A 14019-nucleotide genomic window follows, 5' to 3' on the forward strand; every position below is an offset into this window, starting at 1 on the left:
ACCCCACCCTCGGTCAGTGGGAAGTCTTTCCCCCTTGTTCTGTCACTCCATGCCCTTGTCCAAAGTCCCTCTCCACATCTCCTGGAGCCCCATCAGCACCTGGATCATGAAGGCCTTTGAAAGGGGTGGTGAGGGGATGTGAGATTCCATAGCTGGGGACACAAACATGGTGTCAGCAGGAAGAGAGGTGACAGTTCTGGTCCCAGGGCCAGCAGCTGGAGCCTGGCAGCTGAGGGCAGTGCACTGCGGGCAAGTTCTCCAGGCTGCCAGAGGAAACCAGGTCAGACTCTTCTCTTCCACCTTCATCAGGGCCCCCTCATTGGGTGGAACCTGGTTATTGATTTTGGGGGCAGAACTGAGGTCTGTAGGGAATTCAAAGCTATAAATAATGTGGGAAATTGAGGGAATATTGAAACGCATGTCCTGCTGAAGGAATCCAGCAGGTCAGTGATATCAACTGACACCTGAGAGGCAAGGTCAGATCCATCCCAAAGCCATTTGCTCTCTGATATCTCCATGGGCAATCCTCTCCGTCTCCAATGGCTTTTCTGTTCCAGCTGTGTCATTTCCAAAGCCAGGAAGGAGGTATCTCCCTGGCTTTTGTGGCAGGCACACAGGACCAGGCTCCCACATCCTCCTTGCCATCTGTCCTTTCCCTCACCCCTCCCTGTGCTGCTCCACATGGAAGCTGTGGGTGGGAAAAGATGGGAAAAGCCACGTTTGGGGGACAGCAGCGTTGCTCTGGTGTGTCTGTTTGTCACCCCTGCAGCTGTGTGAGGGCAGGAGAAGCAGCAGAGGTGTCACCATGAGCACTTTGTCCCCTGGCACGGAGGGAGCCAGCCCTGCCTGCTGGAGCCAGCCCGGTGGGAAGGCATCCCAGGGGAGCTGGAATGAGGAGAGCCACGACAACTGGAGCCAGTGTGACAGCAGGCAGTGGAGCAAAGTGCCTGTCCCGCTGCTGCTGCTGCTGCTGCTGTGCCTGTGTGGGATGGTGGGAATGGGGCTGTGCTCTGGCTCCTCAGCTTCTGCATCCACAGGAACCCCATCACCCCCTGTGTGCTCAGCCTGGCCATGGCTGGCTCCACCTTCCTGCTCTCCATCACCATCACCCTGGGGATATTTTCTGTCCCAGAGAGCTTCTGCCACCAGCTGGGCTCGTGGGGTGTGACAGCTGGGCTGAAGGTCCCCATCCTCTTGGCTTTCACTGCTGTTGTCTCCTCTCTGACTGCCCTCAGTGGTGTCACAGCTCTGTTTGTCCTCCCGTGTCCTGCTGGCCTTGCCACTGTTCCCAGTGCTTCCCGGTGCTCCTGTGTGCCCTGCTGTGGCTGCTCTCCTTCCTGCTCACTGCCACCCTCCATTGCTGCCCTTTGGTGCCCATGGCCTTGGTGCTGAGCTGCCCCTTCTCAGTGCTCAGCCTGACCTGTTCTGCTCTGGCCCTGCTGGCCAGGCTCCTGTGCTGCTCATGGAAACAGCTGCCAGGGAAGCTCTGTGCCCTGCTCCTGCTGCTCCTGTCATCTCCTTCCCCTTCTTCACTGCTGATTTTGGGCACTGGCTCTTGCTGAGGGCATTTGACTTCTCTATCTTTGCCCCCAGCACCTCTCTCCTGCTCACCTGTGCCCATAGCAGTGCCCTCCCTCTGATTGACTGCCTGGCTGGGAGCTGTGCAAAGGAATTCACCCCTCTGGTAGTGTTGCCTTGCAGAGGGCTTTTGAGGCTTTTGTGCCAGAGTCAGGGCATAGGGACAACACAGGGGATCCATCATCATGTGGAATAATCATGAAACAAAGTCATCACAATATAGACTAGTAAAATATCCAGAGTGGGAAGGGAGCCACAAGCACAATGAAGTCGAGCTCCTGGCTGTGCAGAAGACATGCCAACAATCCCAGCCTGTGCCTGAGAGCATTGTCCAAATGTTCCTTGAGCTCTGTCAGGCTGGTGCTGTGTGCAGCAGGGGAACTCCTGCCTGGGGCGGTTGTGGGTGACACAAGGAATCCTCATGGAATGGTTTGGGTTGTGTCCTGGTTTAGGGTAAAATTTGGAGGAAACCTGCAAATGGGATCCCTCTAGAAAATAAACTCAAGCACCCCCTCCCCCCAGCTGGTTCAGGAAAAGATTTCCTGAGAGAGAAGGGGAAAAAACTCTTTATTTAACAAGGAAAGTACTCACAAGCATAGTAAATGAAAACAATATGAAGCAATAAAATCTCTTGCTATTCTGAAGAGTTGGCAAATTCAGACAGTCCTTGTTGTGGAGTGTAGTTTGGCTCACTCAGTCCCTTATCAGTCCCTCTGGTGCTGGAAAATGCCGCGTCCCAGGCCCCGGTGGGCCACAGGTGTGAGCTCCTGGTGCTCTTCTGGGTTTTCAGTCCAGAGCAGGTTTGAACAGTTCCAAGCCAAAGGAAAACCACAGTCCAGGGAACTTCTCTGCCTCAGCCAGCTGAAAAAACCTAAAAGCAAAGGAGAGCTCTGTGCTGCATGTCTGTGCTGCAGACAGCACGGTCTGGGAGCAGGAATGGGGAGGAGTGAGCGCAGCTTCTGAAAACAAACTGCTGCATCTGCTCTGCCCCTCTTTGCTCAAGAACCAGTCTGAAATGTGCAAAACCTATTTCTGGGCTAAACAGATGAATGGGAATATAATTCAGCATCATAAAGTCACCCAAGACAGGTGTGAAGGAAGAGTAGAGATCATCTCATTCCATCTCTCCTTCTTCCATGGGCAGGGACAGCCAGGAAACCTTTTGCTTTGAAGTCTTGCTCATTTGAAAGGAAGCTCAGGTAGGGAGTGGCCTGGGTGACAGTGGAGACAAGGAAGGTGCTGGGAAGTAGAAAAAGTACATGGAAGGATAATGATCCTTCTGCACTTGCCTTGGGAGGGACTCCCTGGCTGAGTTGTTCTTCCCTGGACAAGAGGTTGTAAATGAGCCTTGCTTGGTCTTATCCTATGCAAGCTGTTACAGCTCCAGAGCTCAGTCCCCAAGGGGACTGGGTGCCAGAAGCCAGCTCGCTCTCAGACCAAGGCCGCGGGTTAGCCCCTAGCAAGCAGGGAGATATTCAGCTCTTAGTGATTAGGCAGCTCTTGTGATTTCAGCTTTGCTTGCTAGGTAGCTTTTCCCTTGGCCTAAGGCTCCAGCAGACGGTAGAGAGAGGAGAAGCAGAAGACGCTGGCTGTTCCACGAGTATGGCTTTATTGGAGGGTCCGTGAAGGGTCTCAGCTCTTCTTCTTCCGAGTTAGTAGGGGTACAGTATGCTACTTTGATACCCTTGGCCTGGATCCAATCCTGACCAATGGCAAAGGTGTTAGAGTGACCATAAGTGACCAATAGTAGGGTTAACAAGATATTGCCTTACATGGCTATAGGGATAAGGTACAAGGCGGATGTCCCTGGAGACAGGAAACTTCTTTGCCGCTGTGTCAGCATTCTATTCTCCAAGGGGCCCTGGCTAAACCTGAGGGGTTTACTACAAGGTTGCACCTTGGAAAGTTTTGGGTTTCCAATGGACAGGAAACAGAAGTCAGGGAGAGGAAAAAAAATGTCAAAGTCTGTGTCTTTTTTTAATTATTAACAACTCTGTTAATAAATGCTCCTCAGCTGTTTAACGTTTTGTGCGTCTCCAAAGCCTGCCTCCACAGATGACTTTCACTCTCACTTCCCTTTCCAGAAGCAATGGCACATTGGTTTTTCCTGGATTTAAGGCAGAGGGAAAAGTAGGGACAACTTCCCCCTGAGCAAGAGATGTGGCTGCTGCACAGGTCTCTCCCAGCAGGAATCAGGAGCTCTTGGCACTGCCAACATCATCCCAAGCATTGCAGGCACGTGCCTTAGGAAGGGCTCTGGTATGAGACAGGGACCTGCCTTGCTCCCAGACCAGCCAGAGGCTTTAGAGTGGGACAAAAGAAGGAAATGAGCCATTTTGGATACTGTAGAACAGAGACAGGCTCTGCAGGGAAGCCTGGATATTATTTATTCAACAAATTCAGAGGCTGGGACTACCACAGTGGAAAGAAACAAAAACCATGAATGCAAATCTGATTGAGGGATAGTTACAGACTGACAATGATCTGGACAGGCTGGGCTGTGGCTGGAGCTGCTGTGCAGAGTGGCTGTGCAGCTCCTCCTGAGGGTGGCCAGGTTCAGGATGGAGGTGCTCAAGGGCTTCCCTGGACACTGATGCTGGGGAACCAGAGGATGGATGGCCCCATTCTGCAGAAGAGCAGCATAACCCCCTAATTTCTGTGCAATTCAATGGTCCAAGCATCAGGTGATTGGAATTTCCATATTCCATGTGCTTTCTGGACACAGGCACAGGAGTTCAGCAGAGTTCACCATCGACCGTGCACTTTACTCAGAAGGATTCAGTTCTGGAACTGAAGAATGTGAGACATTCCCACTGAAAGGACAAGGGAATGTTGCTGTCCCTCCCCAGCTCTGCAGCCCTACTTGGTGTCCCTTCCCATCAGCTGGGAATGCAGGGCTGGCTCTGCTGGGCAGAAGGGGGAGGATGCTCCCTGTGATCCCAGCCCCTCTCCTGCCATCCAGAGGCACCAGCCCTGCAGGGATTTGGGAAATCACCACCATCCCTTGCTGGGTGTGTCCCCAGGGATTAAGGTGTCCCATTATTTGCAGGCAAGAGCTGCCTGAAAACACCATGAGAACTCATCTGCTGAGCCAAAGGAGATGGAGTTCATTCCCTGGGGCTGAGGCCATGAGGGTCATTGCATGGGGAATAGAGCTGGGGAACAGCACTGAGCCCAGCTGCACTGCTTGGAGCCATGTGGATCCAGGAGGGAGGAGGAAAGCCATGCTCCAATGTGCTCCCTGCAGAGCATCCCACAAAAATCAACCAAGGCAATGCTCCTGCTCCCTTCTCCTGCAGGAATACAGCACCATGGGGAGGGTGATCCTGTGGATATTGATTCATCAGGTGACTCAAGGAAACCCTCAGGCTTTGTGCCAAGGTCCTTCAGCAGAGCAGTGGAAGGGATCAACAGGCTCAGACTGCTGTTTCTGTGCCAGAGTTATTTCTGCGTTTTTTTTTTTTTTCTGCTGCTCAAAGACCCTCTGGAGGGAGAGCCGGAAGTACCCCATTGGGCAGGGCCACCAGCACTGCCCTGCCAAGAAGTAGATGAAGGGTTTGATGCTGCTATGGATGCAGTTGAGCAGGAAAACAACCTGGAAGGGCACAGTGAGGTAACCAAGCTGCTTCAGGAAATTCCAGAGGCTGAGAAAGAGAGTGAGGAGCACAGTGATGAGGATAACGATGTCGCGCCTCTTGGGTTGCTGCTGCTGGGAGCCCCACTTGGCCTTCATGAGGACGATTGTGCGGGAAGTGACCACGGGTACAACAAAGAGGAGCAGGGCGATGGTGTACACGGAGATGAGAGCTGCCCGGCAGAGCTCCTGCTGGTGTGATGGGCACAGGAATGTCAGTGTGGGAATGACAGCAAAGAGAGCAAAGAAGGCCCAGTATTGGACACTTCCCACCACCAACCACAGGCATTTGGGAAGGTCACAGTGGCAGCAGAGCCAGCAGAGTGTGTACATATACAGAACATTGCTGATGGGAATTAGCTGGAATAATGCCAAGTAGCAGGAGATCACTGACAGCTGGAAAAAGAAATTCAGGTACCAAAGGGGCATGATAGGAGAGCAGGACATTTCCTCCACCAGGAAGAGGAGGGCAGTGGGGATGGCAAAGAAAAGGAAGAGAAGGTTGGCAACAGCCAGGTCAAAGATGCGATAATTACCACTTTGCAGGCTGAGGAGGCCGATGACAGCCCCGTTCCCAGCCAGCCCACAGAGGCAGATGAGCAGTGTCACACTGTGTATGGCCACAGTGGTGACATCTGTCTCACACAGATCATCTCCTTCAGTGGGTGAGGCAGGAGATGGGGACACGGTGGTCACCTCCATGGATGGACGCTGGGCAGGCAGTGGGATGTGGCCCCTGGCTGTGGTCAGAGTGGATGGGCAGTCAGTGCTTGGAGAATCCAGGGATGGACCATGTGGCTCCTGAGCAGCTCCCTGCAGTGGGAAGGATTCAGTGGGGAGGAGTGAGATGTGCAGGGGAGGAGGGCAGTGGGAATTGTTGGGATACCGAGGTGGGAGGGTTGGGTTGTTCAGCAGAGGATGTGGAAGCAAAGCTCAGGGCAGAGGAGGGGGGAGCTGGGAGGGCCCTGTGGTCGCCAGGAGAGGGTGTCAGGAACAGAGCAGGTGCTGGAGGAGAGGAAGGTGGGGTAGGGAGGAAGGCAAACATTCCACTGACCTGTTCCCTGTGGGGCAGCAGCAGGCAAAGGGGTCTGTGCAGATCAGTGGTGCTTCCTGGTCCCTCTTGCTCCTTTGGGATCCATGTCCTAAAGCGGCTCCTGCCAGGTCAGGGACATGAAGGAGAAAGTGCCCAGGTCACCAGGAGCTCTCCACTCCCGTCCCACTGGATCCCATATCCCACTCCTCTCCATGCCCTGTCCTGGTGTTTTAAATGATCAATCGTGAGCCAAATTATCATAAATGAGATACGGTCTTCAAAACCACCACAGCCAAAGAGACAGTGTCGATCCCGGGAACGGCGCTGGGTGAACCTGGATCCAACCTGTATCGCATCGAATCCTCCCTCGTTCACGCAAGCCACTTCTAGCGACGAGGTTTTATAAAGCTTATTGTGCCCGAGGCGAAGGAGTCCCAATTTGTTTTGTAACTCTTCACATTCATTGCTGTTTCTTTCAGCGTTCAGAGCCGGACAAAGACCGTCTCCAGGTGGATAGCCAGTGTTGATTGACTTCAGGGAAGCCATGTATTCACATGTATGCTCTGGCGTCCCTGGCTGTCTTGATTGATGTTATCCACAGGACGATGATCTCTTAGGCAGTTTCTGGCAACTCGAGATACTGGTGATCATCGTTCTGGGAGCGTCTATTCTTATGCTAAAGTGTCGATTGCAATCTTAGCCGTGTCCGGGAATCTCAGAATCTGAATAGACATCTGCTTTCGGGCCGTGTGTGGTCATAGACACGTTCGGATGTCACAATCTTTATAAAAGACATTCTTTAATATCATGAATTATTTTTAACATCTATTACACTAGTGTTGCTCCCCAAGCCTTGGTGGAGTCATGTGAGAGTTGGAAATTGCATCTTTGTCTACATCAGAATTTTGCTTCCTCAGAGTTTTTTATCTTGGGGTTTTTTTTTGATAGAGAGGATGTACCTGAAAAGTTCCTAATAAAACATTTTGTAAGGGACTCCTAATTTGCTCCTGATGAGAAACACTCCTTCCCTGCAGTGTGTGCCGTTCTTCAATTGCCTTCCCTCTCCTGACAGGTTTCTACCATTCCTCCTTTCTCTTCCCTCAGGGGTCATGGTCCCTCCAGGAGCAGATGGATACTGGTAGAACTGGAAGGTTGGCAGTGCTAGTGAGGCAGCTGTGTGCTTCCCATAAACAACTCCTATTCCCAGAAAAGCTCTGGGATCATTGCCAAAGCCTCCCATGCATTCAAGGAAGCAGAGCTGAGCTGCTCCCTCCCCTATCCTATCCTATTCCTAATCCTATCCTAATCCTATCCTATCCCAATCTCTGCACCCCATTCCCACCCCACTCTCCATCCTCACCCCATCCTATCACATCCCACAGGTTTCCCAGATGGAGCCGCTCCCCCACTCTGAGCATGGCCTGTCAGGCTCTGCTCTCCTCTGGCTTTGCCAGCATCCAGACCCTCTGCAGCCCCCCCGACCCTCTCCTGACCACTCCAGCCTGCTCTGACACCCCAGAACCCACCCAGGGCTGATCTTTTTCTCTTGACAGCTCCACTCCTACTGGGACCTTGACAGTGTCCCTGCTCCTGCGGGCCAGAGGGTTCCAGGACCCAGGAGGGAGGAGGAAAGCCCAGCTCCGATGACAAATGTATCTGGAGCCAGTGCAGAAACAGATTTGGAGGCCTGCTGTGATTTGAGGGAAAGTTCTGTAATAAGAAGCAACACTACATGGCCAAAGGAAAAGTTCAAGACAAGGTCACCTTTAATATCTCAGCACTCAGTGAATACAAACACCGGAGACCTCTCTGAATGATCCTCGAGGATCAGGAAAGGACTTCCAATAGGAGGAGAACACATGAAAATTAGTTTAAAGAAAGAGATGTTTGTGTATTAGATAAGAAACACCCATTAATGATTATGTGTGGTTATAATGCACAAAACCCCTGTTGTAAAGTCTCACTACACACACAGATCAAATAGAGATCCTTCATTGCGTCCTGTGCAGGTAAGGAATTCCTGCTTCTTAATGCTTCCCATTGTGTTAGAATGTTTATTTCAGCCTATTTTGACGTCAAGATAGGGCAGAGGAGGAGGGAGCTGGGGAGGGCCCTGCGGTCACCGAGAGAGGGTGTCAGGAACAGAGCAGCTGCTGCAGGAGAGGAAGGTGGGGTAGGGAGGAAGGCAAACATTCCACTGACCTGTTCCCTGTGGGGCAGCAGCAGGCAAAGGGGTCTGTGCAGATCAGCGGCGCTTCCTGGTCCCTCTTGCTCCTTTGGGATCCATGTCCTAAAGCGGCTCCTGCCGGGTCAGGGACATGAAGGAGAAAGTGGCCAGGTCAGCAGGAGCTCCCCATTCCTGTCCTGCTGGCTCCTCTCTGTTCCCAATTCTGCTGTTGTTTCCCAAGGCTTGGTGCAATCACAGAGGACTCGGAAATGATTTTACAAATTTGTCTCCGTTAGATTTCCACACCCCCGAAGTAATTGATCTTGACTTTTTCCCCGTAAAAATCAAGTGATTTTTTTTTCTTTGTTGTGAGAAACGACGTGTCCGTTCTTAAAATTTAAAAAAATTTATTAAACTACAGCAAGGGACAAAATAAGGTAGAAGTAAAAACGCTCGGAGCTCACTCGCAGACAGAGGCACGGCCAGAGGCACACTGCTTGCAACAGAAATAGGCTTTGCAGACTTTCGGTAATCCAACCCCGGCATTCAGACACATTCCGCTTTTCCAACACAGCTCCTCCTCCGTCCCGCCTTCCCGGAGCTTGTGCAGCGCTTCGGGCTTCGACTGCCCACAATGGTCAGAGATCAGCATTACAACTCTCAACATGAACACAGTACTCACGTTAGAAAAACTCCAAAGCTTAACAGAGCTTCTTTGAACATTATAACACACGTAATATTCATTCAACATTTGCGAGAGTCAATCACCATAGCACCTGTTCATAACATTTTGAATAGCTCCTCATTTCCCCCTAATTAGAAACACTCCTTCCCTGTAGAGTGTCCCATTCTTCAACTTCCTTCCCTGACCAGACAGATTTCTGCTATACCTCCTTTCTCTTCCCTGAGGGGTCATTGTCCCTCCAGCAGCAGAGGGATGCTGGTGGTGCTGGTGGCACTGGAATGCTGCTGGCAGTGCTGGCTGTGCTGGTGCATCTGGCTGCTTGTCAGAAACTGCTCCCATTCTTGGAAGAGCTCCAGAACCACTGCCAAAGCCTCCCCTGGGCTCATGGGATCACCCCTGGGCCATGGACTCCCATTCCTGTCATTCCAGTGCAGGCTCACACAGCCCAAGGGAAGGACAGCACTCAGTTGCTTGCAGCCAGGCTATCAGCACTTGGAGCCCACCCTGATTACTGCCAATCCCCTTGATGATGCAGTGAAAGCTATCAGGGACCAGGGTGCTGTGAACTCCCAGCCAGCCCTTCACCAGAGCTGCTCCTGCTCCTCCTCAGACCTGGGAACTCTTGGGGTCGTTTGTGACACCTGATCCCAGACTGTCCCTTTACAAGCAGGGACACCTTCCACTATCCCATGTTGCTCCAAACCCATGTCAGGCTGGCTTTGGACACTTCCAGGGATCCAGGGACATCCACTGCCTCTCTGGGCAATGTACGGCAGGGCCTCTGCACCCTCACAGAAAAGGATTACTTCCCAATATCCAATCTGACCCCACCCTCTGTCAGTGGGAAGCCAAACCTCCTTGTCCTGTCACTCCATGTCCTTGTCCAAAGTCCCTCTCCACCTCTACTGGAGCCCCACCAGTTCCTGGATCATGAAGTGTTTGCCCTTGAAAGGACTGAGCTGGTGAGGGGATGTGAGATTCCATAGCTGGGGACACAAACATGGTGTCAGCAGGAAGAGAAGAGACAGTTCTGGTCCCAGGGCCATCACACACAGGGCAGTTTCCAGCAGGAGCATCCCAGATCCCTGAGGCACATGTCAGCCTTGATAGGAATCATCTTGGAATTCACTGTAGCTTGCTGACCCCCATGAAAACTTTTGCTTTGAAATCTTTGCCCTGGAAAGGAAGCTCAGGGATGGAGTGGCCTGGGTGATGCAGGAGACAAGGAAGGTACTGGGAAGTAGAAAAAGTACATTGGAGGATCATGCTCCTCCTGCACTTGCTTTGGGAGAAATCCCCTGGCTGAGTTGTTCTTCCATGGACAAGAGGTTGCACCATGGAAAGTTTCTGCTTTCCAATGGACAGGATAATGGGAGACAGGGAGAGAAAAACACAATCAGATGTGAAAGTCTCCCTCTTCTGTTAATTATTAACAACTCTTTGCATAAATGCTCCATAGCTGTTTAACCTCACATGTGTCTCCAAAGCCTGACTCCCCACTCACGGCTTTCACTCTCACTTCCCTTTCTAGAAGCAATGGCACGTTGGTTTACCCTGGATTTAAGGCAGTGGGAAAAGGAGGGACAACTTCCCCCTGAGCAAGAGATGTGGCTGCTGCCCAGCTCTCTCCCAGCAGGAATCAGGAGTTCTTGGCACTGCCAACATCATCCCAAGCATTGCAGGCACGTGCCTTAGGAAGGGCTCTGGTATGAGACAGGAACCTACCCTGCTCCCAGAGCAGCCAGAGGCTTTAGAATGGGATAAAAGAAGGAAATTAGCTATTTTGGACACTGTTTACCAGGGACAGGCTCTGCAGTGAAGCCTTGATATTTTGCTTAGCAAATTCCGAGGCTGGGACTACCACAGGGGAAAGAAGCAAAAACCATGAATGCAAATCTGATAGAGGAGTAGTTACAGACTGACAAAGATCAGGAGAGGCTGGACTGTGGCTGGAGCTGCTGTGCAGAGTGGCTGTGCAGCTCCTCCTGAGGGTGGCCAGGTTCAGGATGGAGGTGCTCAAGGGCTTCCCTGGACACTGATGCTGGGGAACCAGAGGATGGATGGCCCCATTCTGCAGAAGAGCAGCATAACCCCCTAATTTCTGTGCAATTCAATGGTCCAAGCATCCGGTGATGGGAATTTCCATATTCCATGTACCTTCTGAATCCAGGTAAAGGCGTTTAGTGGAGTTCACCATGGACCCTACACTTTACTCAGAAGGATTCAATTCAAGACTTCAAGAATGTGAGACATTCCCAGTGAAAGGATAAGGGAATGTTGCTGTCCCTCCCCAGCTCTGCAGCCCTACCTGGTGTCCCTTCCCATCAGCTGGGAATGCAGGGCTGGCTCTGCTGGACAGAAGGGGAAGGATGCTCCCTGTGATCCCAACCGCTCTCCTGCCATCCAGAGGCACCAGCCCTGCAGGGATTTGGGAAATCACTGCCACCCAGTGCTGGATGTGTCCCCAGGTATTAAGGTGTCCCATTCTTTGTAGGCGAGAGCTCTCTGAAAACACCATGGAACTCATCTACTGAGCCAAAGGAGATGGAGTTCATTCCCTGGGGGTGAGGCCACGAGGGTCATTGCATGGGGAATAGAGCTGGGGAACAGCACTGAGCCCAGCTGCACTGCTTGGAGCCCTGTGGATCCAGGAGGGAAGAGGAAAGCCATGATCCAGTGTGCTCCCTGCAGAGCATCCCACAAAAACCACCCAAGCCAATGCCCCTGCTGTCTTCTCCTGCAGGAGTACACCAATAAAGGGAGGGTGGTCCTGTGGATATTGATTAGTAAGGAGGCTCTAGGAAAACTTAAGCCTCTGTGCTGAGGTCCTTCAGCAGAGCAGTGGAAGGGATCAGCAGGCTCAGACCCCTGTGTCCATTGTAGGATCATGGCTGTGGGCAGTGTTTTCTTCTGGCTCCTCAAAGACCCTCTGGAGGGAGAGCAGGAGGGATCTCACAGAGCAGGGCCTCCTGCGCCTCCCTACCAAGAAGTAGATGAAGGGTTTGATGCTGCTGTGGATGCAGGTGAGCAGGAAAACAACCTGTGAGGACACATCGATGTAACCAAGCTGCTGCAGGAAATTGCAGAGGCTGATGATGAGAGTGAGGAGCACAGTGATGATGATAACGATGTCGCGCCTCTTGGGTTGCTGCTGTTGGAAGCCCCACTTGGCCTTAATGAAATCAACTTTACTGGAAGTGACCACAGGTGCAAGAAAGAGGAGCAGGATGACGGTGTACATGGAGATGAGAGCTGCCCGGCAGAGCTCCTGCTGGTGCGATGGGCACAGGAATGTCACTGTGGGAATGACAGTAAACAGAGAAAAGAAGGCCCAGTATTGGACACCGTCCCCCACCCACATCAGGCGCTCTGGAAGCTTTCAGTGGCAGCAGAGCCAGAAGAGTTTTTCTATTAGATCGAAAATGCTTCTTGGCATCAGCCAGAACAGTCCCCAGTAGTAGGAGACTAATGAGAGCTGGAAAAGGAAATTTAGGTACATCAGGGGCAAGACACGAGAGCAGGACACGTCCTCCACCAGGAAGAGGAGGGCAGAGGGGAGTCCAAAGAGGAGGAAGAGGAAGTCAATGACAGCCAGGTCAAAGAAGCCAGCGTTCCTGATTTTCAGGCTGAGGAGGCCGATGACAGCCCCATTCCCAGCCAGCCCACAGAGGCAGATGAGCAGTGTCACACTGTGTATGGCCACATCAGTGACATCTGTCTCACACAGATGACCTCCTTCAGTGGGTGAGGCAGGAGGTGGGGACACGGTGGTCACCTCCATGGATGGACGCTGGGCAGGCAGTGGGATGTGGCCCCTGGCTGTGGTCAGAGTGGATGGGCAGTCGGTGCTAGGAGAATCCAGGGATGGACCATGTGGCTCCTCAGCAGCTCCCTGCAGTGGGAAGGATTCAGTGGGGAGGAGTGAGATGTGCCGAGGAGGAGGGCAGTGGGAATGGTGGGGTGGGAGAGAGATGTGGGAGGGTTGGGCTGGTGTGCCAGGGATCAAGAAATAACAGAGAACAACATTTTCAACTCTTTTGAACTTGCTTAAAGACTAACTGGGGAAAAAGATAAAAATATGTAAGGAGGTGGACAGCAGTGATAAACGTGGGTGGAGCCAGTGCAGAAACAGATAAGAAGGTCCACAGTATTTTTAGAGCAAGTTCTGTAACACGAAGCAACGGTCCATGGCCGAAGGAAAAGTTCAAGACATGGTCACCTTTAATGTCTCAGCAATTAGGGAATACAACCACCAGAAGCCCCTCTGAATGAACCTCCAGGATCATAAAAGGACTTCCATAAGGAAGAGTTTGCATGGAAATGAGTTCTAGGAAAATAATGTTTATGTTCTAGATAAGAAAAGCTTTTAATGTATGGTTGTAATGAATAAAAAGGATGTTGTAAAGTATCACAACAAAAACAGAAATAAGGAGAGATCCTTCTATGTATCCTGCTGCCCAATAATTCCCTTGGTAACACCATTGGTTGATGTTAGGAACTTTATTCTGTCTGATTTTGATATCACTCCAGATCCATGCCATGCCATGCCATGCCATGCCATGCCATGCCATGCCATGCCATGCCATGCCATGCCATCCCATCCCGATGGTTTCCCAGTCCCTGGCCTCTCCCTGGCTGCAGGTGTGGCCTGTTGGGCTCTGCTGCTCTCCAGTGGGAGATTTGGGATTGGTGGCACCCAGAGCCCTCCTGCCCCCTCCAGCCCCTGTCTGCCTGATGCCTTGGGCTGGCTCCCTGGAACAGAGGCCAGACCAGGTGAAGAGAATAAAAGAAGGCATTGAGGAAAGGCCTTCAAAAGGTTCACCTTGGGCTCTCAAAGCCTCCGAGAGGGGCTGCACCCATAATGGACAATGGTCATGAGTTTTTCAGACAGATATAAGTTTTGTCCATTTAGAAATCAGGGG

At 51.9% G+C, this 14019-nt stretch overlaps 1 protein-coding gene, 1 long non-coding RNA gene and 2 pseudogenes across 2 annotated transcripts; 1 reads left to right on the forward strand and 3 right to left on the reverse strand.

Annotated features, from left to right (window-relative positions):
- The first annotated feature begins 215 nt into the window (after positions 1–215).
- LOC135448709 (mas-related G-protein coupled receptor member A1-like) lies at positions 216–2124 on the forward strand (annotated as a pseudogene).
- Positions 2125–2128: 4 nt separating this feature from the next.
- LOC135449008 (uncharacterized) lies at positions 2129–9056 on the reverse strand. Its single transcript, XR_010440619.1, has 4 exons — positions 8448–9056; positions 6267–6366; positions 5749–6025; positions 2129–2449 (listed from the first exon to the last, which is right to left on the reverse strand). It is a non-coding gene; the product is annotated as an uncharacterized LOC135449008 (long non-coding RNA).
- Positions 4663–5734, reverse strand: LOC135449007 (mas-related G-protein coupled receptor member B5-like). The gene has a single exon (XM_064715437.1). The coding sequence runs from the start codon at positions 5657–5659 to the stop codon at positions 4943–4945; it is 717 nt and encodes a 238-aa protein (XP_064571507.1). The 5' UTR covers positions 5660–5734; the 3' UTR covers positions 4663–4942.
- A 2901-nt stretch (positions 9057–11957) lies between the features above and the next one.
- Positions 11958–13058, reverse strand: LOC135448710 (mas-related G-protein coupled receptor member H-like; annotated as a pseudogene).
- Between the last annotated feature and the right edge of the window lie 961 nt (positions 13059–14019).

The sequence above is a fragment of the Zonotrichia leucophrys genome, chromosome 5, assembly GCF_028769735.1.
Source record: "Zonotrichia leucophrys gambelii isolate GWCS_2022_RI chromosome 5, RI_Zleu_2.0, whole genome shotgun sequence".
Lineage (NCBI taxonomy): Eukaryota > Metazoa > Chordata > Aves > Passeriformes > Passerellidae > Zonotrichia > Zonotrichia leucophrys.

Excerpts from the sequence above, each read along its gene's own strand:
- LOC135449007 (XM_064715437.1), bottom strand. The coding sequence starts at position 5,659 with ATGTCCTGCTCTCCTATCATGCCCCTTTGGTACCTGAATTTCTTTTTC.